Source organism: Capsella rubella, unplaced genomic scaffold, assembly GCF_000375325.1.
Source record: "Capsella rubella cultivar Monte Gargano unplaced genomic scaffold, Caprub1_0 scaffold_5, whole genome shotgun sequence".
In the NCBI taxonomy this organism is placed as follows: Eukaryota; Viridiplantae; Streptophyta; class Magnoliopsida; order Brassicales; family Brassicaceae; genus Capsella; species Capsella rubella.
Genome location: NW_006238919.1, coordinates 700133 through 727695, shown reverse-complemented (window position 1 = coordinate 727695; position 27563 = coordinate 700133). Strand labels below are relative to the sequence as shown.

Genomic DNA, 27563 nt, shown 5'->3' with positions numbered 1-27563 from the left:
ATTAACGTCTCTAGTCAACGGCCATTAACTTTGTTTCTTTCTCACACGTCGTTTTAATTACTTCGGCTATAAAAAGCGTTTTTTTTTTTTTTTTAATTAATTTTTATTTTCTGTTGTGCTCGATTTGCGGGAAAATTCTTGTGAAGAAATTTTCGATCTGCCTCAGAATTTGTTTTGCTCTCTCTCTCTGGTTTATTAATGCTTCTCCAGATTCTCTGATTTCAAATCAGAGAGACGACAACGCTATAAAATAGGTGATGATGATAATATCTCTTCGATTTCTGTATCTTCATAAATCGTTTTTTTTTTTTTTTAATTCTGATTCAAATCTCCCCCCTTGGTTAATGTGGTTTCGTATCCGTATACGCCGGATCTAATTCTTATTTCGTACGGTTCTGATTTCGTTTAGGGTTTTGATTTGGAGGAAAAAAAAAGGAGAATGATAGGTTTAGTAAGTGAGAATGATAGCAGCAGGAGTCACATGGTGATAAATGTCGATGGATTGATGATGCGTCCGGTGCCGTTGTCTCCGGAGGTTGAGGAGATGAGATCAGAGTCGCGTGTGGTGGTTAATAATAATAATAATAACGACAAGGCAATTGATGTTTCTGATGATGAGAATGAACCGCTTATTGTTTCTGCTGAATGTCGTATTTGTTCGGATGAGTCTCCTGTTGAGAATCTTGAGAGTCCTTGTGCTTGCAGTGGCAGCCTCAAGGTTTGTTGTAATAACCATTTATTTTTGGTCTATGTTGATGTTTTTGATGATGATCATGATGATGATGAGCTGATAAATTTGGTCTGAGTTGACGAATTTTTGGTTCTGTTTTAACCAGTACGCTCATAGGAAATGTGTTCAGCGTTGGTGCAATGAAAAAGGAAACATTTTATGTGAGATTTGTCATCAGGTATATTACCATTGCATATATATCATCAAGTTAGTATGTAAACTCTGATAGGGGTGTTATGTTACCAGTATCTGATGGTTTTTAACTTCTCTTACTAGCCTTACCAACCTGGATATACCGCTCCACCACCACCAGTTCAGCCCGAAGAAACCACTATTGACATCGGGTATCGTTAATTTCATGTTTCTGCTTTTATCTTCTCAGAATTGATTCGAGGTTGGTTTGAATTGTTTCTGACTTATGTATGTGTGTTTGCAGTGGAGGATGGACAATCTCAGGTTTGGATTTGCATGATCCTCGCCTCCTTGCGATTGCAGAAGCTGAGCGTCGGTATTTAGAGACTGAATATGTGGAATATACAGATTCAAATGCCAGTGGGGCTGCATTTTGTCGTTCAGCTGCTCTCATAGTAAGCTGTAAAGCTTTTTGGCAAATTTCTAACATGTATAACAACAACCCCTTGCTTATGATAACCCCAAACACACACTTTTCTTTCGCAGTTAATGGCTCTTCTTCTCTTACGACATGCACTGACCATAACAGACGAAGCTGATGGAGAAGAAGATGACCCATCGTCTATACTATCTGTAAGCGGATTGACGTGTCTTTTTTCTGTTTTTTTAGACTCAGAGCAATCCATGCTTAAAAGTTTTGTAACTTCTAACACAAAATCATCTGATTCTTATTGTAGCTTGTCTTGCTCCGAGCTGCTGGATTTCTTCTTCCATGCTATATCATGGCTTGGGCCATCAGTATTCTGCAACGGCGAAGACAAAGACAGGTTAGTGTAAGAACTGTTGCACGGGTCTGTCCAGATAAACGCTTTTCTTATCTGTCCTGAGAATCAAACTGAATCACGGGTTTTGACTTGATGCGGACTGAACAGGAGGCTGCAGCTTTGGCAACGCAGTTTGCGCTGGTGCTTCAGTCAGGGCAGCCTAGAACAGTTCACTTCACGGTATCACCAGGACCACCATCAACCTCCATCGTTCATGCAACTGCATCTACACAACAGCAGCATGACGAGCCTGTCTGATTTATTCTGATATAATATCGTAACTATGGAGCCATTACAAGGTACGCTGTAAATGAAATGAAGAGTTCGATTGCCTGTAAATTTAGAATGCTGTCTGCGTAAAAAAGGATTGAAGTCATTCCAAATGAGTTCATTCATTTTGTCTGTATTTTAATGTTTCTTGCAATATTTTTTGCAGAAGTTTGTAAATTCTGTTTTACAAATTTTCAAACATTTACTTTGGAATTTGAGTGTATTTTTAAATAATTGGAAATGGATAAGGAAGCACATACGGGACGATTAATTTTATAAACAAATTGGCTTTGATTGGACTTGTAAAATTACAAAACATTTCTGTGATCATATTACAACAAAATAAATTTGAACAAAGTGTGTTAGCGTATGAATCATCTTGATGTGTTAGTGTATGAATCTGTATGAATCATCTTCATGTGTTAGTGTATAAATATCTTGTTCTTCTCCAACATTCTCACCATCACAACAGTTGTCACATGTCATAAAAGGTGGAGTTAGATGCAAAACCTGATCTATCCTTTTCTCAATCCAAGCTAATCTCCTCTCAAAGCTCAACACACCTCTATGCATATTCCTTACATCAACTTCAGCAACCTTAGCACAAGCCCGCAAAAGAATGTAGTAATCTGCGTGAGCCGCATATATTAATGCTCCATCATCCTTTTTCCTCACATATTGAAGGTAGTCTAGTCTCTTTATCTTCACGCGAGGTGGTATGTAACAGAACAGGTTCTCTCCCATGTCTGTAGTTAGTCTTTTTATCGCTCTCTCCTTAAATTTCTCTTCTTGTTGATGATTCTCTGGTGATGATGAAACTTCGTGTTCTAAAGATAGATCTATATCCATTGACACACTTTCGTTTCTCCCTAAAGGACTACTACAAGGATTGATTCCATACCTAAATTTGCTATCATCTATACAAAGCTGGCTAAGTGATAGATCATCTTCACTGTCTCTTCCCCTCTTGGATGGAGTCCTAAACTGATCGGAATCCTACAAAAATGTATGTAAAAGAGACAGTTTATATGCAACCCTTAAAGAACTAGTTTTAGATTATTCTAATAAGAATTTGAAGCATGATATATGCAGGTTCTTACCTCGTTTTTTTGATAACCATTCCATAGGTTATCAACAATTCTGTATGTATCGTCAGGTGAATCTTCTTCTAAACCAGCAAAGAACTCGTTTTTCCCGAGTGATAAATATGACAATAGATCCTTCTCGGATTCAAGGGTTTCTGCGGCGACCTCGTAATATTTTGCTTCAAGATTCTTCAGAAGCTCCTCGGTATCAAATTCGGTTGCTTTCGTGACATCTAATGACTCTGCAGCAGCTAAATTTGTTTCTGAAACCTCCTCATCATGAACCGGAGAATCAGTGTCATCAGAAACAAGATCCGCCTCACTAGCATTAATCAACCCCAAACTCTGTTCCCATACACCAAAACCATTGATGTTATAAAGAATCCGTATAGCTACAATCAGTATAGACATGACACACACACGTGTAGGAAGCCTCAGCTCGTTCTTCGATAGATATAATTCTGGAGGCATTGACCAGTTCTGTATAAGACGCACCAGATCAAGAATCTTATCCTCAGGAATAGACAAACGCTTTAGATAGTTAGAAGCTATACCATAGAAATTCACAGGAGGCAAAGGTAAACCTATAATATCAGCAATCAAAGCAGCTCGTGCTTCTAACATCTGAGCAGAAGGAATCTGAAATGGCCTAGCCATTATGCTTGTTTTCACAGGACACGCAGCTGATCGCTCTCCCATTTGCTCTCGAATCTCGAGAAAACAAGATAAATACGGAAGCTTTCCTTCCCGTGTCCATCTCACAATGTCCGTTGGTAGAACAAGTGCTCCCGCTTTGTGACAAGCAAGGAAAGATATCGCTAAAGAGCTGGATAAAGGCAGAGTCTTTTTAAGCATATTAACCCATATCGTCACTGCTCTTTTACCATCTAAGTTACGAGGCTCAGCTCTGTGTTTTTTAGGCCGCTTAGCATCTTTTAATTCACCTGCCAGACACCAAAAAAAGAGTGAGAGTTAGTAACAGATAAAATCACACCAGAATGATCACAAAGTGCAACAGATTCTACCATCTTCTGATTGACGCTCGGAATCACGAATGGCGTTATCAGCCCAATCATCATCATATACGCCGGAGAGAGCCACGAAGCGTAAACAGATAGGTCCAACCAAACCAATAATCAAAGGAGTGACATTGAACTTGTCAACCAAAGCATCACACTGATAAGTAATCATCATGAGAAAAGCTTTAACATATCTATCTCTGGCCTCATCGTAATAATCATCATAACCCAAAGTCTCAGCTCCAAAATCCACAGGCTCAGTTGGCTCTTTGTCGAGATAACTCTCAGGCTCTCTCTTCACTTCACCGAACAAATCCTTCTTCTCAAGTCCGGATTTGGGGATTTGGCTGGCGGAATCGAGCTGAGATCGAAACTGAGAGTAACGCAATGTGTCCTGCGTGTAACGAGGCTGTGAAGGAGTGATTAGGTGTGGTTGTATAGTACGACGATCTAAGACGTTATATATTGCGCCTTGGGTACCTCCATTTTCACCGATGAGATCGGCGTCATCGACGGCGGTTTGGACTATACCATCGGCCTTAGTACCGCATCGTTTGCAGTAGAAAAACCCGTCTTCTCCGTCGTCAAAGGCGTCGTTGTCGCACTCCATACAGATCATCGGATCCATTTTGTAATTGAACGAATTAGAAAGAAAAAAGGGAAGAAAAATCGCGAGGGAAAAAGGAAACTCTGAATCCGATTGATGAAGAAGAAGAACAAGTAGACGAAGACGGCGGAGAAAAATTGCGCGGCGAAACTTGGCTTTGGAGTTCGGACGTTTAGGATTTGGCGGCGGAAGAGTAATTAGGGGTTTTGATATGAGGGAAATTGCAAAAGAGTCCCTCAAACTGTCAATATTTTAAAATTCACCCTTAAAAATGTATTGGTTCATTTCGGTTCGGGAAAACTCTGAAGCAGCATGGACTCGTTTCAATTCACTAACTTATCTTGAACTCCCTTCTTGCTTGTTTTGATGTTAAGGATTTCAAATTCATTACTGTCGCAAAGGTTCTCTTAATTTTTTTTTTCTTTCTATCCATGTTGTGTTGAATTGGCCATAAAAAATCCTAAATATGAAACTTTTAGGATGAATGATTTATTTTGTTGTATATATGATCATGAGTTGACTCAAAACCATGATTTCGAACAATATTTACTCGTTGCAAGTCAACAGATTAAAGGGATTAAAATCCTCAGTTATGGGTTTATTCATATATATCTTAACAATGCTTTAATGAAATTTGAAAATCCACTTCTCTAACCAAAAACCAATACAAAAAAAATTGTAGAAAACATCAACTTTGGTCACTCGTCTCAATCAGTCTCATAATCAGTATCATAAAGACCTTCATAAACATGATGATCAGAAAAAATCATAATAATAATCATGGTCTTCATCAAAGCTAAAAACAACGTTCGTCGTCACCACTTCTTCTTCTTCTTCTTCAGCTTCAAGTTGCATCTTGTATCTACACTGAGGACACGTGGCGTTAATCTTAAACCATGCACGTCTTCACACACTCCAAGTGATACTTGTGTTTACATGGCAACTCCTTAGCTACTTCACCTTTGCCCCATTCCTCCAAACATATCGCACACTCCCCTTTCTCCACGACCACTACACTTGGCAACATCTCTATCGTCCATCTCGATGCGGGCGGTCTCCCATATCCACAGTAACCTGAGCGACTACGAAAAGTTCTTGATGGCGTTGTGAACATTGGTAACGTAGTCGTCCATGCATCTACGAGATCTTCTTGGTCGACGCCGGTTTGGACTATATCTTCAGCCACAACACCGCATCGTTGGCAGTAGAAAAACCCGTCGTCTCCTTCTTCAAAGGTGTCGTTTTCGCACTCGTTGCAGATCATCATCGTGAAAAGAAACCCTATATCACGTTAATGAAGAGAGTGAATAAGGAGAGTTAATCATAATTAGGGGCTTAAATATAGGAAATTTTACATTTTCACCAGCAAAAATAATATGTAAAGATTTAAATTAACCGGTACCATATCGACTGAAACTATATAAAGAGATTTTCCATATATTCTCTAAGTGATCTCTACATGATATTGCCCATTGAGTTGGCTCGGTTGAGCCTTCTCTTTCGAATGATGATTAAAAAAAAAAAAAAAAAAAATCTCTACATGATAATATTTAATTTATTTAGTCTTTTATGGTAAGAACCAAATTTTCCATTTATTACATTAATACATAAAGAAATTTGGGGTTCTAAATTTTCATTATTTTTGAATGCATTAATTAAAACATAAATGAACCTTTATCATAACCAAAACTTGGTCTCTCACTTCAAACCTTAAAATTATATAAAATGGACATATATAACTTAAACTTTTGATGTGATGAGATTGGATTAGATTGTACTGATGAGAACAAAAGTTAACTTTTAGTATTATATTTGATCTTTGGTAACCATGCTAAATCTTTTATCACAATGGTAAAAAATTTACATGTATACTAAACACGTCCAGTGATCAATTCTTTTGTTTTTGTTAGACAAAAATGTTGAGAACGAGAATGAAACACGTATGATGTAGGGTCAAAGCTTAAGATGCAACCATTCGTATGTCGACTATTACAACTAATACGCATATTTATAAATTCCATTACACAATGTACAATTTCCTTTGATTGACAGATACATGGATTTTTATGTTTGAGAGTTTATTAAATTTTTTGAAGAATATATAATACACATTACAATTATTCGTTATATATTATATATATCACAATATACGACGACCACCATATGAATTTTCTAATATATATGCACCTAAATTATAGAGTGTACGTCAAATCATTTACATGAGAATGCTATTATATTTAACAAAACCCAACTCGATGGTCTTTGTCAATATCTCCCCATGCAACAAAATACGTACATCCCTCGTGCTTCCTCTCTTTTTTTTTTTTTTGTATCCCACTTCCACTTTTAAAGTATAGATTATTTTCTTATATATTTTTTCTCTCTTCTACTTCATTTCCCCTGAAAACAAAACAGATATTAAGAATTACAAAGAAACGTTCGATCGTCATTAATTTGAATTGATAATCGCATGATGGATTAATAAGTTTATAACTTAATACAATGTACTATCTTATTTTAAACATACAATCATGCTAAATTGCTAATCAAACTTTTGGGTTAAGAGAGCCCTTTAACAAACTAAACACAAAAATTAAAAAAGTTGTGGTTTTAAGAGCAAAATATCGAAGGAATAGAACATGAATGTGCAAATTAGGCCGCGTGCATAAGCTATCGTGTTAATAGACTACGTATTTTAAATAGGAGGAGATGCTTAAACTTAAATACTGTGTAATGCTGTTTAAATCGGCGTTATCGTGGTTTTATACTACGTACGTGACGTGTAGGTTTAGTATCATTCTAGTCGTTTATAAAGTGTAGTGTTTATAAATTACAGGCTAAACATCTAAATCTAAATCTAAGTACCAAATACAAAAGGGCTGCCTATACATGATCTCGTGTAATATAGGGTTTTAACTAGGATCTGTCTCTATTTTCGCTCTCTACCTAATTCTATCTAAACAACTTATTTTCTTTCCAATTCCACCTAAACTACATAATTCCACCTAATTAACCGAAATCATTTAAATTCTTAAAAATTGATAATTTGCGTTTTTATATTGTTAATTCGCATTTACTGTTCCGCAGTTGTCTAAATCCGAGTTGGGTATTTGAGACCTCTTCAACCAAAAATAAAATAAAATCTGAAACCTGCAAAATAATAGTAGTAATAGTTAAGGATAGACCAGTATTTAAGAGAGAACCAATTGCAAATGTGACTATGTGAGTACTGAATTAATTATAAGTCCCAATCAAATTGATACCATGTCATTTTTGTCACTATAATTCCTTTATTTGAGTGGTCACGGGGTAACATTATTTTTTTCCATTATTCTCCATTGATTGATAAAGATTCATCATCCAACATTTTTATCCAAAATAAATCATCAGTTCATACACAACAACTGGCCAGATAACTCTTAAAGTGGAACCCTCTTCACATTTATCAGATCAGAACACTTTAGCTTGAGAGAAGAGAAAAAAAAAAACAGCTATCAAACATTTCGTCTTCTTTCTCTATTTATATCCTAATTCCACATATCCACCACATGCACACAAGCTAAGAAAAAAGAGAAAAAAAAAATAAAAAAAAGTTGGGAAAACATGGTGACCTTAACATCATCTTCTTCAACTCCAAAGACATCTTTTGATTTCATGAAGAGTAACAACAGTCACACTCTCTATGTTCCTTTCTCTTCTCCTTCTTCTTCTTCTTCATCTTACTTGAGTATCAAGGAAGATGGTGTTGTCACAACCAAGAAGCTCATGGAACCCAGCAAAACTTTAACCGTGAGCATTAATCAAAAAGGAGATGAGCTTGGGAAAGAGACGAAAATTGTAAAGAAAGCTTCTGAAGATCCGGAGATTGGTGTGTTTGGAGCTGAGAAGTACTTCAATGGAGACATGGATAATTCAGACCAAGGTTCTAGTGTTCTGTCTCTGTCTCTGACAAACCCGGAAGCTGAGAGAACCATCTTGGATCAGAAGCAGAGCGAGAAGAAATCTACAGGAACTCCGAGTGTCAGGTCTGAATCAAGCTGGAATAGTCAGAGCGTGTTGCTTCAGAACAAATTGGTGAATAGCTGCAACAGTTCCTTGCAGGAGAAGAAGAACAGTAAGGGTCAGATTCAAAAGGTGAGCAGTAATAAGAAGAGTTTTCTCGCAAATTTGGGGTGTAAATGCGCCTGTTCTGATGGGAACTCAGTAGACGTCGACGAGAATATCTCGGTGAAGAGAAGCTCTGATCCGAATATCTCTGTTTTCACAAAGAGGAAGATGGAGAATCATATGAGTTCTTCTGCGAATATGAACTCAGACCTGATCAGGATTCAGAAGCAAGAAGAGTTATCGCAGAGGAAGTCACTTGAAGTGTTCGGCTCTCCTGTCAATATTGAGAAGAAGAGGATCGTTGTTCAGCAGAAACTCGCATTGCGTCCATGGGAATCAAGAACAGAGGAGGAAGACAAAAAGAGTGAAGCGAGTGATACAAGCGCGGATCTTTTCGAGATAGAGAGTCTTACAGGGAAACCAAAACCCTTACTTACAAGGCAAGGAAGTGATCCAGCTTCACCTACGTGTTATGCTCCAAGTGAAGTAAGCGTAGAGTGGAGCATAGTAACAGCAAGTGCAGCAGATTTCTCTGTTATGTCGGAATGTGCAACAAGTCCTGTAAGAAGAAACAGTCGATCTTCTCAGATTCCTCGGATCCCTATCATTGCTAAACCAGCACCGCAGAGACGGAACTCGAGCAGCAGCAGCGGCGGAGGCAGTGGTTTCTTGTTGAGCTGTAAGAGTCATAAATCTGTTAGAGTTTCTGGTGATTTAGAAAGAAGAAGCAGCATGAACAAGACACAACCGAGTTATGTACCTAGATTCCCAATGGAGACTACTACTAAACCTAAGAGTTTCGAAGCACGAAGAAGGATCAGCAACAGCTCGATTTCTCACACACAATCATCTCTTCTGTATAGTCAGTGATTGCATCAAAGTAAAGAAAACGATTTCAATCTCTTTATCTGTAATTTCTACTGAGTGAGAAAGATTTGTAAACCTATGAGCTAATGTCTTGTTGAGTTCTTGATAACAATGTCATCTTCCAAAAGGGTTTCTTAGAGACCTCTTTGCACCTAAGATAAACTTACTCAAAGAGTGACAAAAATGATTAGAGAGTGAATATAACAGTTTGCCTCAGTTAAAAAACACAGATCTGAAATTATGCAAAATGAATAGACAAATTCCAAAAATTGCCCCCACCAAATTTTGCTTTTTCTATTTTTTTTGGATTTAGTCTCACGAGAGAGAGATACTCGTTTTGTCTTAGCTTCAAAGGGGTTGAATCAAACGTACAAGAGTTTGACAAAAAGAGCTATATTAATGAGGAAACTTAAATAGACGAAAGTGTCATATTACCTAACATATCTAAGATCTGGTCCTAAAACTAATCTCATCAAAGGCCATGTGTGTCTTGAGATCAAAGTAAAGTAGACAAGAACCTTAATTGAATTCGTTGAAAATTATGAAGTGATGTGAGAGAAAAGAACCAAAGTGCTTTGTTTAGACAATAAATGTAATGAAGATGTATGTCTCTTTAGCCTACTCATAAGGAAAAAGATTGTATTTTACCCCTCACATGATCTTATCCAGTCCATTGAACCTTCTCTGTAAGTATCAATTCAAGAAGGGCTAGTTACATTTCAAGAAATACATAAATGAAACCAAGATGTGATCCAAGACATCAAAAAGCTGATACATACAATACAACATGGGGTTTTAGAAACCAAGAATATAAAGTTATAAACAGATCTTGAAGATAAGTATTGTATCCTTCTCAATAAGACATGGAGGTATGATTGAGCCATCATTTATTTTATTTTTATATGTAAAAATAAAATATTGAATTCAAAATCAAATTATCTAACTACTACTCTGTTTCCATATGTGGAGGAGAGATGAACAACAAAATCAAGAAGAGACCTAAAAGAAGGCAAAACAAAAAACCAGTCATCCTGGTAGGCCGTGATTCAAAGCATCTGCTTGCTCTTTTGCTCAAGTGAATGAGGCATGTAGGTACCCAAGAATCCGATCCCACATGACAAAAGAATGGCCAAGACAAGTTCTTATTTACTTCCATATAGAGTTTGTGGTGAAACATTCATTGTCTAATCTTGATGCGAAAGGAGGAGCCACAGGAGAAAGGAGAAAAGTCTCGTTTGGCCTAGCAGCTGCATTACCAGAAGGATACAAATACAGTAATGTAGTTTATTATTATGAGCTAGGCATGATCAGTGTTTTTTAAAGATTGGACTATGTTATTGGCGGGTTGAGCCAGGCCCGTGCAGTAGTGCAACGCATGGGCGACTCGCGAAAGCCCAGATAGCAAGCTATCTTAACGGGCCTTCTCCCTAATAAAATAGAGTTAATATCGTATGGGCCGATGACCCATATATCAGATATTAAACTGATAAGAACAGATACTACACTTGATCTTAGCCAAAAGGCCGAGAAAGGTATGAGTTGTTTGGTCCATCAAGCTTCTATTATATACACCAAGTCCAAGAGTGATAAACTCATATCCGAGCGATGTGGGATATAGAAAAACTCAAAAACACCAAAACCCTATTAGCCTTCGGACAAATAAATAAACAATTTAGACAATTATTAATTAATTTAAGTAAGTAATTAGCAATGTAATTAAAGAAAGAAGAAACAAAGAACAATAAATAAAGTTTCTAAATCGCCACCACCCACACACCAGCTTTGTTTCATGGTGAGCTAGAGAGATCTTCGCATCTCAGGTATGAGTTTATGCTGTTTCCTTTCTCGAATCTTGTGTGTTCTCTCGGTTCTTTGATTCTCCGAAAATTTTCATGAATTCGTGTGAAGGATTTTTCCAAATCTGCATCTTAGAATGATGTTTGAATCATACCCTTAAGCTTCTTAGACATGTAAAGATTTGGTTTGAATTTTGCAGTGTTTTGGGGGATTAGATAATGTTACCGGAGAGAAGAAGTACGGTGGTGTCTTCTTCGTCTCCATATCTGAATCCGTCTGGTCAGAATGATAATACTTTTTTACTTCTTAGAAGAGGCAAAAAGTTTGGTGGTCGGATTGTGAAATTGAAGCTCTCGCATGTCTTCTTGTTCTTTGTGTCACTCTTTTTCTTCTCTTGCATATTCTCTGGCCATAGACTACTCTTTCATGGTAACATTGGTAAGCTTTAAATTAGGAAAATGTCTTTCTTTTTTTGGATTTTCTGAGTTTTTGAAGATTAATGAAAACACTCTTTGGATTATTTGGTGTAGGTTCTGAGTTCTTACCTCATTTTGAGCAGAACAGTAAGCTAACTTTGTCTTAGTTCTGGTACATGTGTAAAAAAAGCTACTGCAAAAGTTATTGTTGTTAACTGGATTTTGAATCAAATGCAGCTTACTTGAAAAACCATATGTTTGCATCGGATATTGATATAGGATTAAACAAATCCAACATCGAAAAACCACCTGGAAGCAAGAAGAGAAACAAGCGTATGGATTGTTTAATCTCTAGTAAATTTAATGAAAGCTAGTGTTGTTTTATTGATGATCTAAGGGCAACGTATTGTTTACAATGTAGATTTGCCTTGTGAAGTTGCACTTGCTGAATCTGTTGATCACATACTTGAGCCTCAGGGTTATTTGAATTTTACGCGGTTTTCGTTAGGCTTTGTAGAGACTGAGACATATGATAAGCCTAGGTTTGGAGGGCATCAAACACTTAAGGAAAGAGAGAGATCCTACTCTGCAATAGATCAGACAGTTCACTGTGGTTTTGTCAAAGGGACTGGATTTGATTTGAATGAAAAGGATAGGGCGTACATGAAGAACTGTGTAGTCTCTGTGTCTTCTTGCATTTTTGGAAGCTCTGATTTTCTAAGGAGACCTGCAAGCAAAAAGGTTTTTAAACTTTATCTCTTAGTATTATTTAGCTTATGCATTAGATTACTATCTATTGTGCGAGAATGCATTAAGAGTGTATGTGAGCCTTATCATGATGCGGAGCTCTCATTTCGCTTGTTTGTTTCTTCAGATCAGTGACTTCTCGAAGCGAAATGTTTGTTTTGTGATGTTTGTTGATGAGCAAACACTATCGAAAATTGCCAGTGAAGGTCATGTTCCTGACAAGCAGGGATTTGTTGGTTTGTGGAAAACTGTAGTTGTGAGCAATTTGCCTTACACTGATATGCGAAAGACGGGAAAGGTTCCGAAATTTCTGTCGCATCGTCTTTTTCCTTCTTCTAGGTGAGGTTAGTTGGCTAGTACTCAAGCTCCTAAATTTATATCAGTGCCTCCAATGTCTTATACTTATCCTCATTTCTTAATTCAGGTATTCGATATGGATAGACAGTAAGATGAGACTCACCACAGATCCTATGCTGATTATTGACTTCTTCTTATGGAGAACAAAATCAGAATTCGCAATCTCGAACCATTATGACCGGCATTGTGTTTGGGATGAAGTGATACAGAACAAACGGCTGAACAAATACAACCACTCGGCCATCGACGAACAGTTTATGATCTACCGATCAGATGGACTTAAGAAATTTGACCCTTCAGATCCTAATTCTCCTCTTCCAAGTTGTAAGTAGTCAGTCAACCATTGATTTCTCTCTAACTGTGTATGCATTTACCGTTTTGTTTGTTGATATTTTTGAGTGGTATGTCTTGTTGTGTTAGATGTACCTGAAGGTTCTTTTATTGTAAGGGCTCATACACCAATGTCAAACCTCTTCACCTGCCTATGGTTCAATGAAGTTGATCGGTTTACCTCGCGAGATCAGTTGAGTTTTGCATACACATACCTTAAACTTCAGAGATCGAATCCAGATAGACCCTTACGCCTAAACATGTTCAAGGTAAAATAGAAATTGGTTTACCTTACGGTTTCATTTGAAGAGTACATAATCATGAAAGGGGTCTTAGATGATAAAATTTTTTGTATTGACCACTGATTTTGGTTCTCATTTCAGGACTGTGAGCGTCGAGCATTAACAAAGCTTTTCCACCATCGCGTAGATTCATCAGCTCCTTCACCTCCTGCTTGATAGATTTAAGTATAGATTAGATTTTCTACAATTTTTGTACTTTTCTCTTCATTCCACTTCTTGGAAACTTTGAAGGAGATGAAAGATGGAAGAGGAACCTAATTGAAATGTGTATGAGCCAAGATAGAATCTTAGTAAGTTTACAAACACGATTCAGTACGGATATATCAAAAGATACAACAACTAGAGAGTTGTCTAAACTGCCCATGACCAAACCAAAGGTTTAATATTTATAACATTTGAGGTTACTGATCTTGGCCAATTTATAACATTCGGGTTTGAATAGTTTAACAAGTTCAAGAAAATTCTTGTAAATTCTTATAATCTCTAAATGAAATATATATAAATATGTGAAAGATGTAATCAATAGTCATCGATGGGGATGTAGCTCAGATGGTAGAGCGCTCGCTTAGCATGCGAGAGGTACGGGGATCGATACCCCGCATCTCCATTTTCTTTTTACACCTTTTTCTATGGCGTACGTAATAAAAGCCCATTATGGCGTGTCTTTAGTGTTAAAGCCCAATTATTATATATAGCCCTTTCAACGGTTTTGTTTCTCGGATTACACAAGAAGTCAAATCAAGTGATGAATCATCCCCCACAGTAAACAAATCCGAACGTTGTAATTTTTTTAACAACGGTCATTAAAAATAAGTAAATTGTAAATTTAAAATTTAGAAAGAAAGCGCAACGGCTAAAAATTATTAACAACGTTCGAATTCTCTAAAAAAAAAGAAAAGTCTCATATGATCAAAGTTTAGTAAGACCAAAACTCTCTCTCTCTAAAAATCACTCTGCAAATTTTATCTGTCTGCAAAATCAGATGTTGTAGACCAATGACCTGAAGATGGTGAGTGTTCGTTCGTATCTCTCTGTACATCAAATTTTGTCGACCAATGATATGAAGGTGGTGACTGTGACTCTGTGAGTGTTTGTTCGTATCCTTAGGAGGAGAGTACAACTCTATTTTATTTCAAGGTTACAACTCTTTTCTCTCTCTCTCTCTGTTGTGTCTCTCTTATTCTCATTAGTGATTTGTTTGCATAAATTAATTTTATGATCACAAAAGAACGGTTTAGTTTTGGTTTTTGTGATAGTTCATACTAGAAAACGTTTTGCTTTTGTATTCTTCTTCAACAATTTCTCTAATTAATCGCTCAAGATCAAGTTTCCTCTACTGTTTTTACTTTTGATTTTTACTTATACCTCTTCTTCTCTTCTTCGTCTCTGACTTTTTTGTTTGCTACGTAATTCAGTTTCAAAAGTTTTGACTTTGTATTTTTACTTATAAAGGAAACGTTTTTGTTTTTGGTTGACAAAAAAAGAACCTCTATGTAAAAAAACAATAGAAAATCTCTTACGACTCAAACTGATGAATGTGTCTGGGAAAATTGCAGACAAATATGGTCAGAAGGGCCAGACGGAACCAGAGCCAAACCAATACGAGTAGGTAGCCATACCATTTGAAAACGAGTGTGTCTTGAGCATCTCTTTGCTACCCAAGTCAACCAGGTACGTTGCTTTCTTCATTTCTTTCTTTCTTTTTTTCCTTTTTTGTTTTTTGTTTTTATTGTGTGTGTCTTTTTCCTATTTTTTCCCATTCTTTAAAATTAATCTTTAAAGTGTTTTTAATCAAAATTTTAATTTTTTTCTAATATAATACTTTTCAATTCTTTTTAAATCATTAAATATTTTACTCTAAGTAAATTAAACGTTTTTTAAAAATAGTTTAAGTTGTGAATTTTTAATACGCTGAAAACAAACCGAGCTTATGCATTCAGTCCTTAGGAACTTCCTCTGGTCCGTCAGTTTGGTGTTGCAAGTTCCACATGTTTTCACGTAGTATAAATTTAACACTTAAACTAATTTTCAAAGAGTTCAAGAAAGAGTTCAAGAAAATAATGTTTTTAACTAAATTCTTTTAACTCACAAATTTAATTTAACATTTTCTTTTAAAAGTTAATTTAAGTTGTTAAATTTTAATATGTTGAAAACAAACCGAGCTTATGCATCCAGTCCTTAGTAATTTCCTTTGGTCCGTCAGTTTGGTGTTGTAGGTTCCACATGTTTTCACATAGTATAAATTTAACACTTAAACTAACTTTTAAAAGACTTTTTCTTTTTTAACTAAATTCTTTAACTACCAAAATATTTTAAAATAATTAAATTACAAATTTTCCTTTAAAAAATTAGTTTTAGATGTTAAATTTTAATACGTTGAAAATAAACTGAGCTTATACATCCAGTTCTTAGGAATTTCCTTCGGTCCGTCAATTGGTGTTGTAAGTTCCACATGTTTTCACGTCGTATAAATTTAACACTTAAACTAACTTTTAAAGAGTGTTTTCTTTCCAAAATAAGGTTCATATTATCTCATAAAATATTTTAACTTTAATTTTTCTTATTCAAATTTGGAGATGTCAATCTTTACAATTTTGGTCCTCGTATATTACTCTTTCCTTTAAATTATGATACATTATTATTATTTCACTTTCACTTAAGATATGATAAAAATAGTATATCATTTTATGTGTTTTTGGTGCAAATTATTATTATTATAATTTCCTTCTTGTATATAGTTTTAAGAAGACAACGATTTAAAAAGATCTATGGTAAAATTTCTATAAATTAATAATGTTGAAACGATGAAAATCTATTTAAAAAGACACATTAAATTGACCCATTAATTAATAGAGAGATTTTTCTAGTTTGTACATAAAAATTATATATACATAAAAATATTTAATCATTTATAATCAATAATTTTTTAGAATCAATTACAATAAAAAAACAAGAATTTTTTTGAGAAATACCTATTTTGGTATACTCATGTTTAAAAATTAAAAATTATAGAATTATACCCTTTTTGGTGTACTCATTTTTACATCAAGATCATCATTACTACTAAGAGAATAAATCCTAATTTTTATAAGGTTTTAAAAGGTTCCAAACGGTTTTTATAAGGTTTACAAAGTTTTTATAATGTTTTAAATTATTTTTAAAAGGTTTTTAAAAGGTATTTATACGATTTTTATGAAATATAAAGATAATTTGTGTATATAAATATAAGCTTACACATATTTTTTGATAAATTTCAAATTTATAGTGACTTTTCGATAAAATTAGAAAAGTATTTTTAAAAAGTGGTATTAGAACATGGGTATTTTTGAAATTTCTCCTTAAAAAATAATCACAATGAATGAATAAAAGATTATACATGAAATTTGTTAGAATAACAAAAATTAATGTTAATTATATAAATATTTCACTAAAAAGTTTTACCATTTATATAGATATATATTAACAATTTTGTAGAGTTATTAATTTATAGTATTATTGGGACCATATATTTACAAAATATTTTCAAAAAAAGTATTATCTTATTATTTTATCGAAATGTGTCTAATATTATACTGGTTCTGGAAAAAAATTATGAGAATTTTTGAGAAATACCCTTTTTGGTGTACCTTTTTTTAAAAATACCCCATGAGATATCAATTTTCAAAATTACCCCTATTTAAATATAAAAAAAAAGTTTTATGTAGTTTATAAAATACTTCTATATAATAAATACTACTAGGAGATTCGATACAAATATTTTAAAATATTTTAAATCGCTTTAAATCGTTTTTATAAGTTCTATAAGGTTTTTAAAAGGGGTTATACGGTTTTTATAAGGTTTTTATAAGATTTTTATATTTATTTTGTACGCTATTTATGAAAGGTATTTAAAGTTTTATACACATATAAAGGTAATTTGTGTATATATTTATAAGCTTACACACACATATTTGGATAAATTTCAATATTTTTAATAGTTGAATAACACTATTAAAGTCTATCAAATTCATGAGTCCATCAATACCCCCTCCTAAACCTTAGTGGATTGTCTAAACATACATAAACTGACATCCGCCATGTGTGAATATTATTGATGGTGTTTTTAAAAAAATGTATATGAAAAGGGGTATTTTTGAAATTTCCCCCAAAATTATTAATTTGTAAAAATTATTAATTTAGAAAGGTTTTACTCATATTTTTTTAAAACTCAAATGTGATGATATCTTGAAAAGTGCTCACTTTTGTTTGAATATTTTTACCAACAAAATACTTTAAAGGTTTTTCAATATTATTACAATATTCTTAAATTGGAAAAACTGGTAGTAATGTAACTCAAAAACATATTTTGTTTACTTAGTTGAATAACACTATTAAAGTCTATCAAATTCATGAGTCCATCAATACCCCCTCCTAAACCTTAGTGGATTGTCTAAACATACATAAACTGACATCCGCCATGTGTGAATTTTCAATTTATTGTTATATAAAGTTATAAATTGATTTCACAATAAACTCCTCTAGTCTTCTACCGACGCTTGAGAGTAGTGAGACTGTCAGTATCTTCTTTGAAAGGCTGAGTCGACACATCCGATAAAGCGGGGAGCCTAGAAACACTTCCTTTCCCTTTTCTCGCATTTGGACCGATCACTTCGATCATGTATCTCCACCCATCAATCGGTCTTCTTCTACTGAATATGTGTTGCTTTATAAAACTCGCAATCTGCACATCATTCAAATTTCAAGAACATTATGAAGAAATCTAGAAAGTCTCAAGCTTTTGAATGGTTCTATTGGAAGAGATCAGACTTATATGAGATCTGGTGTATATATATGCCAATGGGATCATTTGTATGAAGATTTGGTTGGTACCTGAAATTTGCAGAAGGCAGTCCGACGATCAAATTCTTGGAGAAGAATGTCTTCTTCCCTTTGTGACATTTCCCAGAGATTTCCATCATGTTCCTTCACTGTTGATTCCCACCCATCAGGCTTATTCTTTAGTTCAGATCCACTTGAAACCTCCAATTTGTCAAAATCGTGGTCTACCGAGTCGAAGATCCTGAATGTTTTAACCCATTGAAAGATCAAAATCACCAACAAGCACACAAATATTCAAGACACAACATGCATATTAATATAATTGAAACACCAGGATATCTTTATAGGTTATAGCAATATCTCTAACGTTTAACATGAAACTCAGGTGCACTAAATGAACATCCTTAGATTGTACACAAGCATATCACAATCCAGTTCAGAGCTTATCTAAAACGTAAATCACAGATCTTCAAACATAAGCATGAAAGTGAAACATCATTCAAAATCACCCGAATTCCCATAGCAACATCTCTAACGTTTATAGTGAAACTCTCAATACACTAAATGAACATGCCAGAGAGACTGTACACAAGCAAATCACAAATCTTTTTCAGGAATTTAGCTAAAACCTTAATCACAGATCTTCAATACACTAAATGAAAATGCTAGAGAGATTTATACACAAGCTAACACCACAAATCACAAATCCTTTTCAGGGTTTCAGCTAAAACGTTGATCACAGATCCTCAATCCTAAGCATGTACTTCATTCAAATGACCAGAAATCATCCTCAGAGCAATCTATATATGTTCAATCTTACACAAATCATAGAACCATTTCAAGGATTAGCTAAACCACAACCCTGGTGAAGCGAGCCTAACACAGGAATGATAAAACAAAACCCTACAATGAAACTGAAAAACAAGGGCAAAAAAACAAAGAATAATTACTCTGAGCAACTATCAAGAAGCCGATCAATATCATCAGCTCCACCACCAGATCCTGAATCACCCAATTTAGCTTCTTCCAATTTCTCAATCTCTTTAACCCACAAAGAAGCATGAACTCTCTGCTTCTTCAATCTATAATCCTTCTTCATCGTCTCCAAACTATAAAGCGATTCTGCATCAATCTCTTTCTTCTCTCCTCTCTTCTCCTCCACTTTCCCACTCTTCCCTCTTCTCTCGTTCCAATGCTCATTCATATCCTCTACGAACGCCTTTGCTTCCACATCGGTTTCTTCTATCGTTGATTCTTTCGAATCGAAGTTCACGTCCGTCTCCCATGGAGCTCTGCTCTTATCAGTGAGATCATCTGGTAACCAAGCTGATTCCCAAGCGTCGTTCCATTTGTCTTCATCGTTTCGAGATTTTGTTGACATCAGATTGACGAGAATCGACGGGAGATTCGATCGGGAATGTGAAATTGTTGAAGAAATTGGACTTCTCGTTGTTCTTGTGACCAATCCTACTACGCGATGAAGGGAGTTCATCTTCTCAGTTACGAAAATGGAAGCTCTTCTACAGAGCGATGATGGCGTTAGAGAGATGAGTAAAATCAGAAACTTTAAACCCTGCAAGATTTTAGAGTTAATGGGCTTAAACATTATCGGCCCAATTTATAGTTGGGCTTTTCTTAAAAACATTTTAAGTTAATGGGCTTAAATATGCATCAATCCATTTTTAGCATTATTTGTCCATTTGTGACTTTTTTTATTAAAATACTAGGATTTACCCCGTGCTACACCACGGATCTATAATTTAATATATTTCATTAATTAGTCTTTTTGTAATTAGTTTATTTCATTTTAATTTTATATAATTTTATGAATTTTTATTATAAGTATATTCATAGATATATATGGTCAAACCACTGCACACCGCGAGACAATTTTTCTATAAAAAAATATATTTTTTTTTAACCCGTAAAAGATTTTAAATAGAGGCAATCTGTAAGAAAAATATAATCATATTTATGTGAACTCAAACCCGTTCAATCATATTTATGTAAAATATTAGAATAATCTTTTAGAGTTAAAATATTAAATAAGACTTTAATTTTTTGTAGACTTTAAATTTTTGTAGACTTTAAATATTTTTAATAGTCTATAAAGCTTAATTAAATATGATAATATTTGAAGCTTTTGAAATTTTTAATTTTAATAACATTTTAAACTTAAAAAAATTATAATATTTTGAAAATTTTAAAAGTTTTTTTTTCTTAAATAAAGAACCAGATGAAACTGAATTTTTTTTTTTAATTTGGATGCCTGAAAAATCAAACTTCACGCTCATTTGTAGTTGGCAGCATATTAATACTATTTGTAATGGTTTAAAACTATTATCTAAAATTTACTACTTCTACATATATTTTTCCTTTATCAATTGAGTTATATACGTCCGTTTTCAAAAACTTTAATGGCAAATGTGCGGAAAAAAATTGTATTTTTTATTATAAATATGTTTTATGTAATAATATAAATTTAAAACAAATAAGATTATATAAATATATTGGAGAGAGATTGAATTTATTAGATATATTCTAGGAAATGTTTTTGATGTAATAAATATTTGTTTCCAGTTTTGCTATTTGCTTGTGATTTAATTACAAATTTTACTTTTAAGTTTTGTTATTTATTGAGATGACAAGGGTCTGATTATGCAAATATTACCAAATAAATGGTTATAATCCAAAATCGATTTTAGTACAAAATGTACTTCAAAAATGTTAAGATAGATAGTTAAGCTTATCATAGTTCTAACTGCGCTGGATTTCCTTTAACAGATTAGTCATCTCTTTCTTTTATATTGTTATCAAACTCCATAAGTGATATAGGATTAGAATCGTCCCAAAAAAACATATTAACTAATGCATATGTGATGACATTTACTTAATTAAAATTAACTAGTAAATTACGAAAATCTAAAAAAAAAATAGTCTAAAAGCTAAAGAAGCGAAACAAAGAGTAGAAGAACATTGTTAAACAAAAGAATGTAACTTGTAAGCAACAGATTGAGATATCTTAAAGGACACAACTATAAAGACATAACATTTGCGCCTCCTTACCCCAACCAAGAAAAAACAAAAGTGACACTTTCTTTTTCTGTCGTCATAAAAATGACAAACACATTGAACCAACGCTGTAAAGTGAATCTAACGACTCGACCTGTTAAAAATAATAAAAGGAAAGGTAAAGCAAAACAAAAACAGAAAATAAAAGCAACAAAACTATGAACAAAGACCAAAAGATGTCTTAGATTATTAGAAAACATATTTGATTAAAAACACATACAACATTGTTAACCAGATCTGGCAAACTCTAAAATGCTTAACTTTTAACGAACTTATTGTAACCTGTTTCAGTTTTTTTTTGTTTTCTGGTCTCTAACAATACAGAGATGATCGTATTCAAATGGAAAAATTTGTAAGGAAAGAAAATAAGGAAGAAGAAGAAACATAAAGGTTGGAGCGTGGAACCTTCAATGGAGTCTTTTTGACTTTGTGAGCTAAACCCATCAACAAGAATCTGGAGGGTATTCAAATGGAGAGTATTATAAATGTATGTTGTTTCAGCAACCCATCACCGCGCAATTGTACACGAAATTTGGAGAATGTTTCCTGTCAAGCAATGTCCAATGTGGTGGACCGCCTTCGCTCGGTATCCAAGAATTCAGCTCTATGAACCCACCTCCCGAGTACTTCGGTCCACCTATGACGATTAACCGTTCCCCACAAGCTCGAAAAGCCAGCCCCCATCCGTTAACCGAGCCAGCTCTTTCAGGCAATCTTCCAACAGTTACCCATATCTTATTCTCCTTATCATACTTCCTCACTTCCATATCAGCATGATCAGCAGCATACAATTGGTTATTCACAACCGCAACAAGAGGCGGTGCTTCTGCTGCTGGTGACATATCAGCTTGATCAGCACGGCTTCTTGGAGGTGACAAGTCAGGGACTTGAGTCCATTTCTTGGTCTCCAAATCATATTCTTCACCGCAGGTCAAGACTTTAGACTCAGCACCACCGATTCCTCCAATTACATAGAACTTGCCATCCATGAAAACTCCCGAACACATCTTCCTCGGTTTGTTCATCCTCGGAAGAGTTATCCAGGTCTGAAGCTCAGAATTATACAATTCCGCAAAATCAAGAATCTTTCCCTGGGAGTCACAACCACCAGCGAATATAGCAATCTCTCCAAGGCTCGCGGATCCAAACAAACACCTTGGAAAGTTCATCTTCATACCAGAAGACCAAGAATTAGTCAGAAGGCTGTATCTGTATATTACATGAGACGAAAAATCATCTTTTCCTAAGACAAGCAGGTCTGTCCCAACGGCCAGAGACTCCTTATCAGCACACATGAAGGTAACACTCGAAGGCATTGTTGGCAACTGCATCCACTTCCTCTCGACAGGATCGAACGCAACCCATTCCAAGAGCTGGCACGAGAAGTAGACCCAATGTTCAACAAACCCATATTGCCGTCTTAGTCTATAAATCTCTCCACTCTTCACCAAAGAACGGAAATTCCGGTTCAAAGAAGCAATTGAACCGTAATCAGACCTCGAACAACGGATCAAACAGTCAATCGAGTTGTCCCGACCAATCTCATTGATAAGAGAATGCGAATCCGATGAATCACCACCATTGTCGTTAGAATCAGATTGTTCCTGTTCTTGCCCCTGTCTCGATGACGAACCATCACCATTGGCAGCATCAGCTTGCTCTTCCCCACTCAATGAATAGTCAGATGAATCACTATCATACTTAATCGAGAAACCCATCAGTTTAAGTGATTTGGTCTGTCTAATCTCACCAACAACCTCCAAAGCTCTTTTACCATTACCGAGCTTATTCTCAGAGACAACATCATCATCATCCTCTGGATACATGTAAGACTTAGACCACTTTGATTCAGAAATACGAGAGCTTGAGAAAACCCTTGAAATCAAACACGAATCTGGTGATCGATCTTCCAACATATCTTCCAAAAACTAACAAATTTTTCTTCTTTTAGATGATATGAAAATCAGATCAATCCCGAACCCGAATCAAACAAGTCTTCAAATTCCGAATCCAAAACCATTCGAAAAATGGATTCAGATTGTTGATTAAACCAATCACCTAATCAAATCAGTTCCTCAAGAACAAACCAACACGTAAAGTTCCCAGCTTTTCAAGATCCAGATCTCCAGATTCCAACCCAATTTCACCAAAAAAAGGGAGAGGAAGAGAAAACAAATCAAACCCGGAAACTCAAATCAGCATCTTCTTCTTCGATCCCCGATCTGGTTCATGAATCAATCCATCAGCTGAAGAAAAAAAAATTATAAAATCGATACTTTAAAAGATTAAACAAAAGAGGTTTGGTTGATAATTAACAGATTATTATATAATTACGAATCAGAGATTGGAAGAGAGAAGCTTACGAGATTTGGGATTAAGAAAGAGGAGAATTATAATAATTATTATTATATAATTAAGAAAAGCTTAAAGAGCTGTTTCAGTTCTTCGCGTTTCTTCTCTATGGTCGTCTCTTTGATTCGCTCTGCGAATCAGAGTGAAGCTTTGGTTTCTCAGAGAGCTTCAAAGTTAAAAAATAATCTTTGGAGGAACAATTCTATTTTTTTCTCTCTCTTGTTTATTCCTCTTTTGTTAACTTTTTTAATTTTTAATATCGAAATTTTTAATTGCAGTCAAATAGTATTATTTAAAAAAATAATTAAAACGGAAATAAATTAAACAAGGAAATATATAATATTTATTTAGTTCCTTTTTTATTTATCACAAAATAAAAATACTAATTAGAGAACGAAAACAATAAATTAGATTTGCTTTTGATTAGCTGTCAAAAAAGAAAGATTTGTTTTTTTTGGGTGTTAAAGCGAAAAAGAGTTAGATTTGGTTTTTAATTCACATTTAATAACTCCTAAAATGAAGACCTAAACCATTAGCCACTTTAAATACATGTAGTACTAATGTTAATTTTGTTTAGTTAGTGTAGAAAGGTTTAATCTCTCCTTTAGTGATGTTTTGGTCCAAATTTTTATTAATAAAATTAAGCTAGTAGTAGTAGTAGTGATGAAGACATTTTGATTCTGAAAGAAAAAAAACAAAATATATTTATATTTTGATGAAAATACCAAATTGGAATGTGTGAATATATTTTTAATTGCAGGATGAGGAAATCAGGAAAAAGAAACAATCAACTTTTCAGCGTTGAATGCAGATGTTTCAGAGTACTTCAGCTGTTAAATTTCAGTGGTCAAAAGGAATTTAATTTACTTACACAAACCCAAAAAAAAAGAAAAAAAAAAGTAGTTTACAATTCCCACGTCATTGAATTTTCATATCTTATCTTTGTGTTTTCTTTTTAACATCCTTCATGTTATGAAAGTACATTTTATTTTGCAAACAAGTAGACAAATATGCTTGACATGAAAAATAAAATGCTTATTTATGAGAGTTTAAATTTTGCAGTTATTTAACATTTTAATTATATTTAGATCATATTATATTTAGTTTTTGTATTTGAATATTTTATTACTCAAACTGTCAATACCAATTTTTTTTTTAACATCATTATGTTATCATACCATCATATTTTATAGGAAACTTATATTATTTCTTAAATCTTCTGTTTTGTAACAATTTTCTCCAAATCAGATAAAAATTATTGATCCATCTTATTTAAATGAATTTATCAATTTATAATAATACTATTATCTTAAAATTTAGTATCTATATGACTATTGAGTTGATCAATATCTGTTAAGGCATTTACATTTTAATAAAATTGGTTATCAGGTAATAATAAGGTTTTTATTTACACGATCGTTTATTATCATTTTCATATTCAAATTACTAGCTAGATATGAGTCTGTTTATGTAAAACTATATTAACAAATATATATAACCTTTACATTAACTATCTACATAAACAATTTCGAAATCGTATGCTGTGATTAGTTTACTTAAACCCTAAAACATTTCCAAGCTTTTAAAAAGTTAAATCTATTTTTTTTTTGGTAGTATTTTCATGTGGTTTCCATTAACAATTTTACTATAATTATTTATATATATATTGTACGGGGAGGGATAAGAGAATATTTGTTAGATCAGTTGGTTTCAGACTCACACTGGACGGACACAAAAGGATTATTAGGAATACGAGAAAGCTGGCGACGAACAATCTAGGGCCATGAAACACGTGCCTACGCACGTGAGGCTGTGATGCTGTCTATATACATACATGTATCATGTTACTATTATCATGTTTTCACAAGTTTCATACACTGTTTTGGTAAATGTTTATGTCCAAATCCTGATTAGTGATTATAAAAATAATTCAAACTTTCTAAGTCGAGCCGAAAGATTCTACTGTTCGAGCCTGCGACTAATGGCCATTGTTATCCAATGAAGAATCCACACGTGTGTAAGTCTTATATTATGTCCATGTGAAGTATTATTGGACGGTGCTAAAGTGGTTTTACGACTAATCTAAAAAGATCCCATCTTTAAACCAATCATATAATTTTATTTTTCTTTATACTATAGCTAGTCAATATCTATCATACTAATTTCTCGTTAGTTTTTTTTTTTTTTTTTTGTCGACCATTCGTTTTTATAACGAAAGTCCAAAATGGGCAAAGTACAAAAGCATGATACAAAGTCTTATTTAAGCCCAAATTAAAATGAACCCACATACTATAACATTGACACGTAACACCAACGTGTATGAAGCAAAAGCAAGAGGGCCCACTTCTTGTTTCTTCTCAATTCTTCTCACCGACTTAAATCTGAGACTGTACTCCGATTTTTACGCCGGCGACGAACGTAGCAACAGATGAAGGCTTGAAATCACGCTTCTGGGACCATCTTTCTACAAAATTTAACCGCTGCAAGAATTGGATCAACCTTAGGAAATGTCAAACTCAATCCAAACTCCAAGAAGAAGCTCCGCCTAAGACCTAGATAAGGTCTTCTTCAATCCTTAACGATGAAGATATAACGACGAAGATATTACTCTATCTTTGAAGGAGAATCAAGTTGATAGCTAATCCAATAAAAACAAACGGGATTCGATATATTTCTTTGTAGAAAGAGGCAAGAACAAAAAACATAGATTTTCTATCTTAGTCAATAAACTAAACAAGATAAACATTATTTAAAACTGACTAAGAAGAACAAAAGATCCGAACCAAGTCGGAAATCTATAAAACAAAACTAAAATTTTCCGGTTAACCGGAAATCGCCTTCTCTCTCTAAAAGATGAACTGTGTGTTAAGAGAGAGAAGTTCTAGTTAGTTAAATAACTTATATCGTGCACTTACATCATATTATCTAATATATGACAAAAAAAAAAAAAAAGAAGAAGAAGCATATATTATCCCACGATATATAGAACTGTAAAAAGCACTATTATGGGACAACAACAAAACACAATATGTCGAGAACAAAAATCAACTATAGTTTAATTTCCCTTTTCTCTCTTTTTTTTCTTGTGATTGATTTGATATATATACACCCACCAGTAAATTTCAAACCATTTTTTTAAGTTATGTGTGTGAGAATTTTTTTATAACACGAAATTTATATGGTAACTATCAACGAATTAGATGAGTTTAGAGCTAGATTAAAGTTTCACATATATACTTTTGTTTTCTCTTTTTATAATTTGTTATGAACAATCGAACTTTATAAAATTATCATTCTTCTTTATTATATTTTTTTTTACATAGGCTAAAACAAAAACATCTTAACTATTTGTATAGAAAAAAAGAAAAATACAGTATAGATTTGTTGACATCGAGAGAACGTCTAGGTAGTTACAAATTTAACATTTAGGGTTTTTTTTTTCAAATTACAAATATATGAAGAAAAAACAAACAAGATGATGTATAAAAAACGGACTCGAAACACAAACAAGATGATGTTTTTTTTTAATGTTTGGTTGGGACAATTAAGGTGTTTTCATCAAGTTGCTTTATAGATATTTCAACTTTATAAATGATTTTAATGAAGTGAGTGGATATAAGAGTTCGTAAAAGAGCTGTCTCCACGTGACGTGATTCTTTTTAATTTCTTCACGTTCTTCCCACATTTTTCTTTATCTTTCAATTCCATCGATGGTTACATTCTTAAATCTT

The 27563-nt window shown here is 33.9% G+C and overlaps 6 protein-coding genes and 2 non-coding genes across 10 annotated transcripts; 4 read left to right on the top strand and 4 right to left on the bottom strand.

Annotated features, from left to right (window-relative positions):
- Nucleotides 1-92: 92 nt before the first annotated feature.
- Nucleotides 93-2515, top strand: LOC17886198. Of its 2 annotated transcripts, XM_023782818.1 has the most exons (9): nt 93-254; nt 410-718; nt 837-908; nt 1007-1074; nt 1167-1317; nt 1409-1495; nt 1600-1689; nt 1795-1985; nt 2429-2515. In XM_023782818.1, exons 2-8 carry the CDS (start codon nt 440-442, stop codon nt 1942-1944), a joined length of 897 nt encoding a protein of 298 aa, XP_023638586.1. In that variant the 5' UTR covers nt 93-254; nt 410-439; the 3' UTR covers nt 1945-1985; nt 2429-2515. The 2 variants fall into 2 exon arrangements, with proteins under 2 accessions (XP_023638586.1, XP_023638585.1); XM_023782817.1 differs by lacking the exon at nt 2429-2515 and having other exon boundaries at nt 1795-2197.
- Nucleotides 2251-5105, bottom strand: LOC17886264 (TATA box-binding protein-associated factor RNA polymerase I subunit B). Its single transcript, XM_006290597.2, has 3 exons — nt 4067-5105; nt 3057-3985; nt 2251-2952 (listed from the first exon to the last, which is right to left on the bottom strand). Exons 1-3 carry the CDS (start codon nt 4686-4688, stop codon nt 2344-2346), a joined length of 2160 nt encoding a protein of 719 aa, XP_006290659.1. The 5' UTR covers nt 4689-5105; the 3' UTR covers nt 2251-2343.
- Nucleotides 5106-8121: 3016 nt separating this feature from the next.
- LOC17887154 (protein PHYTOCHROME KINASE SUBSTRATE 1) lies at nt 8122-9782 on the top strand. The gene has a single exon (XM_006292916.2). It carries the CDS (start codon nt 8271-8273, stop codon nt 9642-9644), a length of 1374 nt encoding a protein of 457 aa, XP_006292978.1. The 5' UTR covers nt 8122-8270; the 3' UTR covers nt 9645-9782.
- Nucleotides 9783-10981: 1199 nt separating this feature from the next.
- Nucleotides 10982-11177, bottom strand: LOC111830803. The gene has a single exon (XR_002834132.1). It is a non-coding gene; the product is annotated as a U2 spliceosomal RNA (small nuclear RNA).
- Nucleotides 11178-11363: 186 nt separating this feature from the next.
- Nucleotides 11364-13932, top strand: LOC17885936. Its single transcript, XM_023782615.1, has 9 exons — nt 11364-11461; nt 11638-11876; nt 11969-12001; nt 12092-12187; nt 12276-12595; nt 12729-12940; nt 13026-13282; nt 13379-13557; nt 13672-13932. Exons 2-9 carry the CDS (start codon nt 11657-11659, stop codon nt 13744-13746), a joined length of 1392 nt encoding a protein of 463 aa, XP_023638383.1. The 5' UTR covers nt 11364-11461; nt 11638-11656; the 3' UTR covers nt 13747-13932.
- Nucleotides 13933-14124: 192 nt separating this feature from the next.
- TRNAA-AGC lies at nt 14125-14197 on the top strand. Its single transcript has one exon. It is a non-coding gene; the product is annotated as a tRNA-Ala (tRNA).
- A 3660-nt stretch (nt 14198-17857) lies between these two features.
- LOC17887294 lies at nt 17858-19949 on the bottom strand. The gene is made up of 3 exons (XM_006291445.2): nt 19359-19949; nt 18460-18649; nt 17858-18310 (listed from the first exon to the last, which is right to left on the bottom strand). Exons 1-3 carry the CDS (start codon nt 19898-19900, stop codon nt 18116-18118), a joined length of 927 nt encoding a protein of 308 aa, XP_006291507.2. The 5' UTR covers nt 19901-19949; the 3' UTR covers nt 17858-18115.
- A 1690-nt stretch (nt 19950-21639) lies between these two features.
- Nucleotides 21640-24009, bottom strand: LOC17886542 (F-box/kelch-repeat protein SKIP11). 2 transcript variants are annotated; one of them, XM_006290989.2, is made up of 2 exons: nt 23844-24009; nt 21640-23726 (listed from the first exon to the last, which is right to left on the bottom strand). In XM_006290989.2, the coding sequence occupies exon 2, from the start codon at nt 23394-23396 to the stop codon at nt 21978-21980; it is 1419 nt and encodes a 472-aa protein (XP_006291051.1). In that variant the 5' UTR covers nt 23397-23726; nt 23844-24009; the 3' UTR covers nt 21640-21977. The 2 variants fall into 2 exon arrangements, with proteins under 2 accessions (XP_006291051.1, XP_023637864.1); XM_023782096.1 differs by having other exon boundaries at nt 21640-23702.
- Between the last annotated feature and the right edge of the window lie 3554 nt (nt 24010-27563).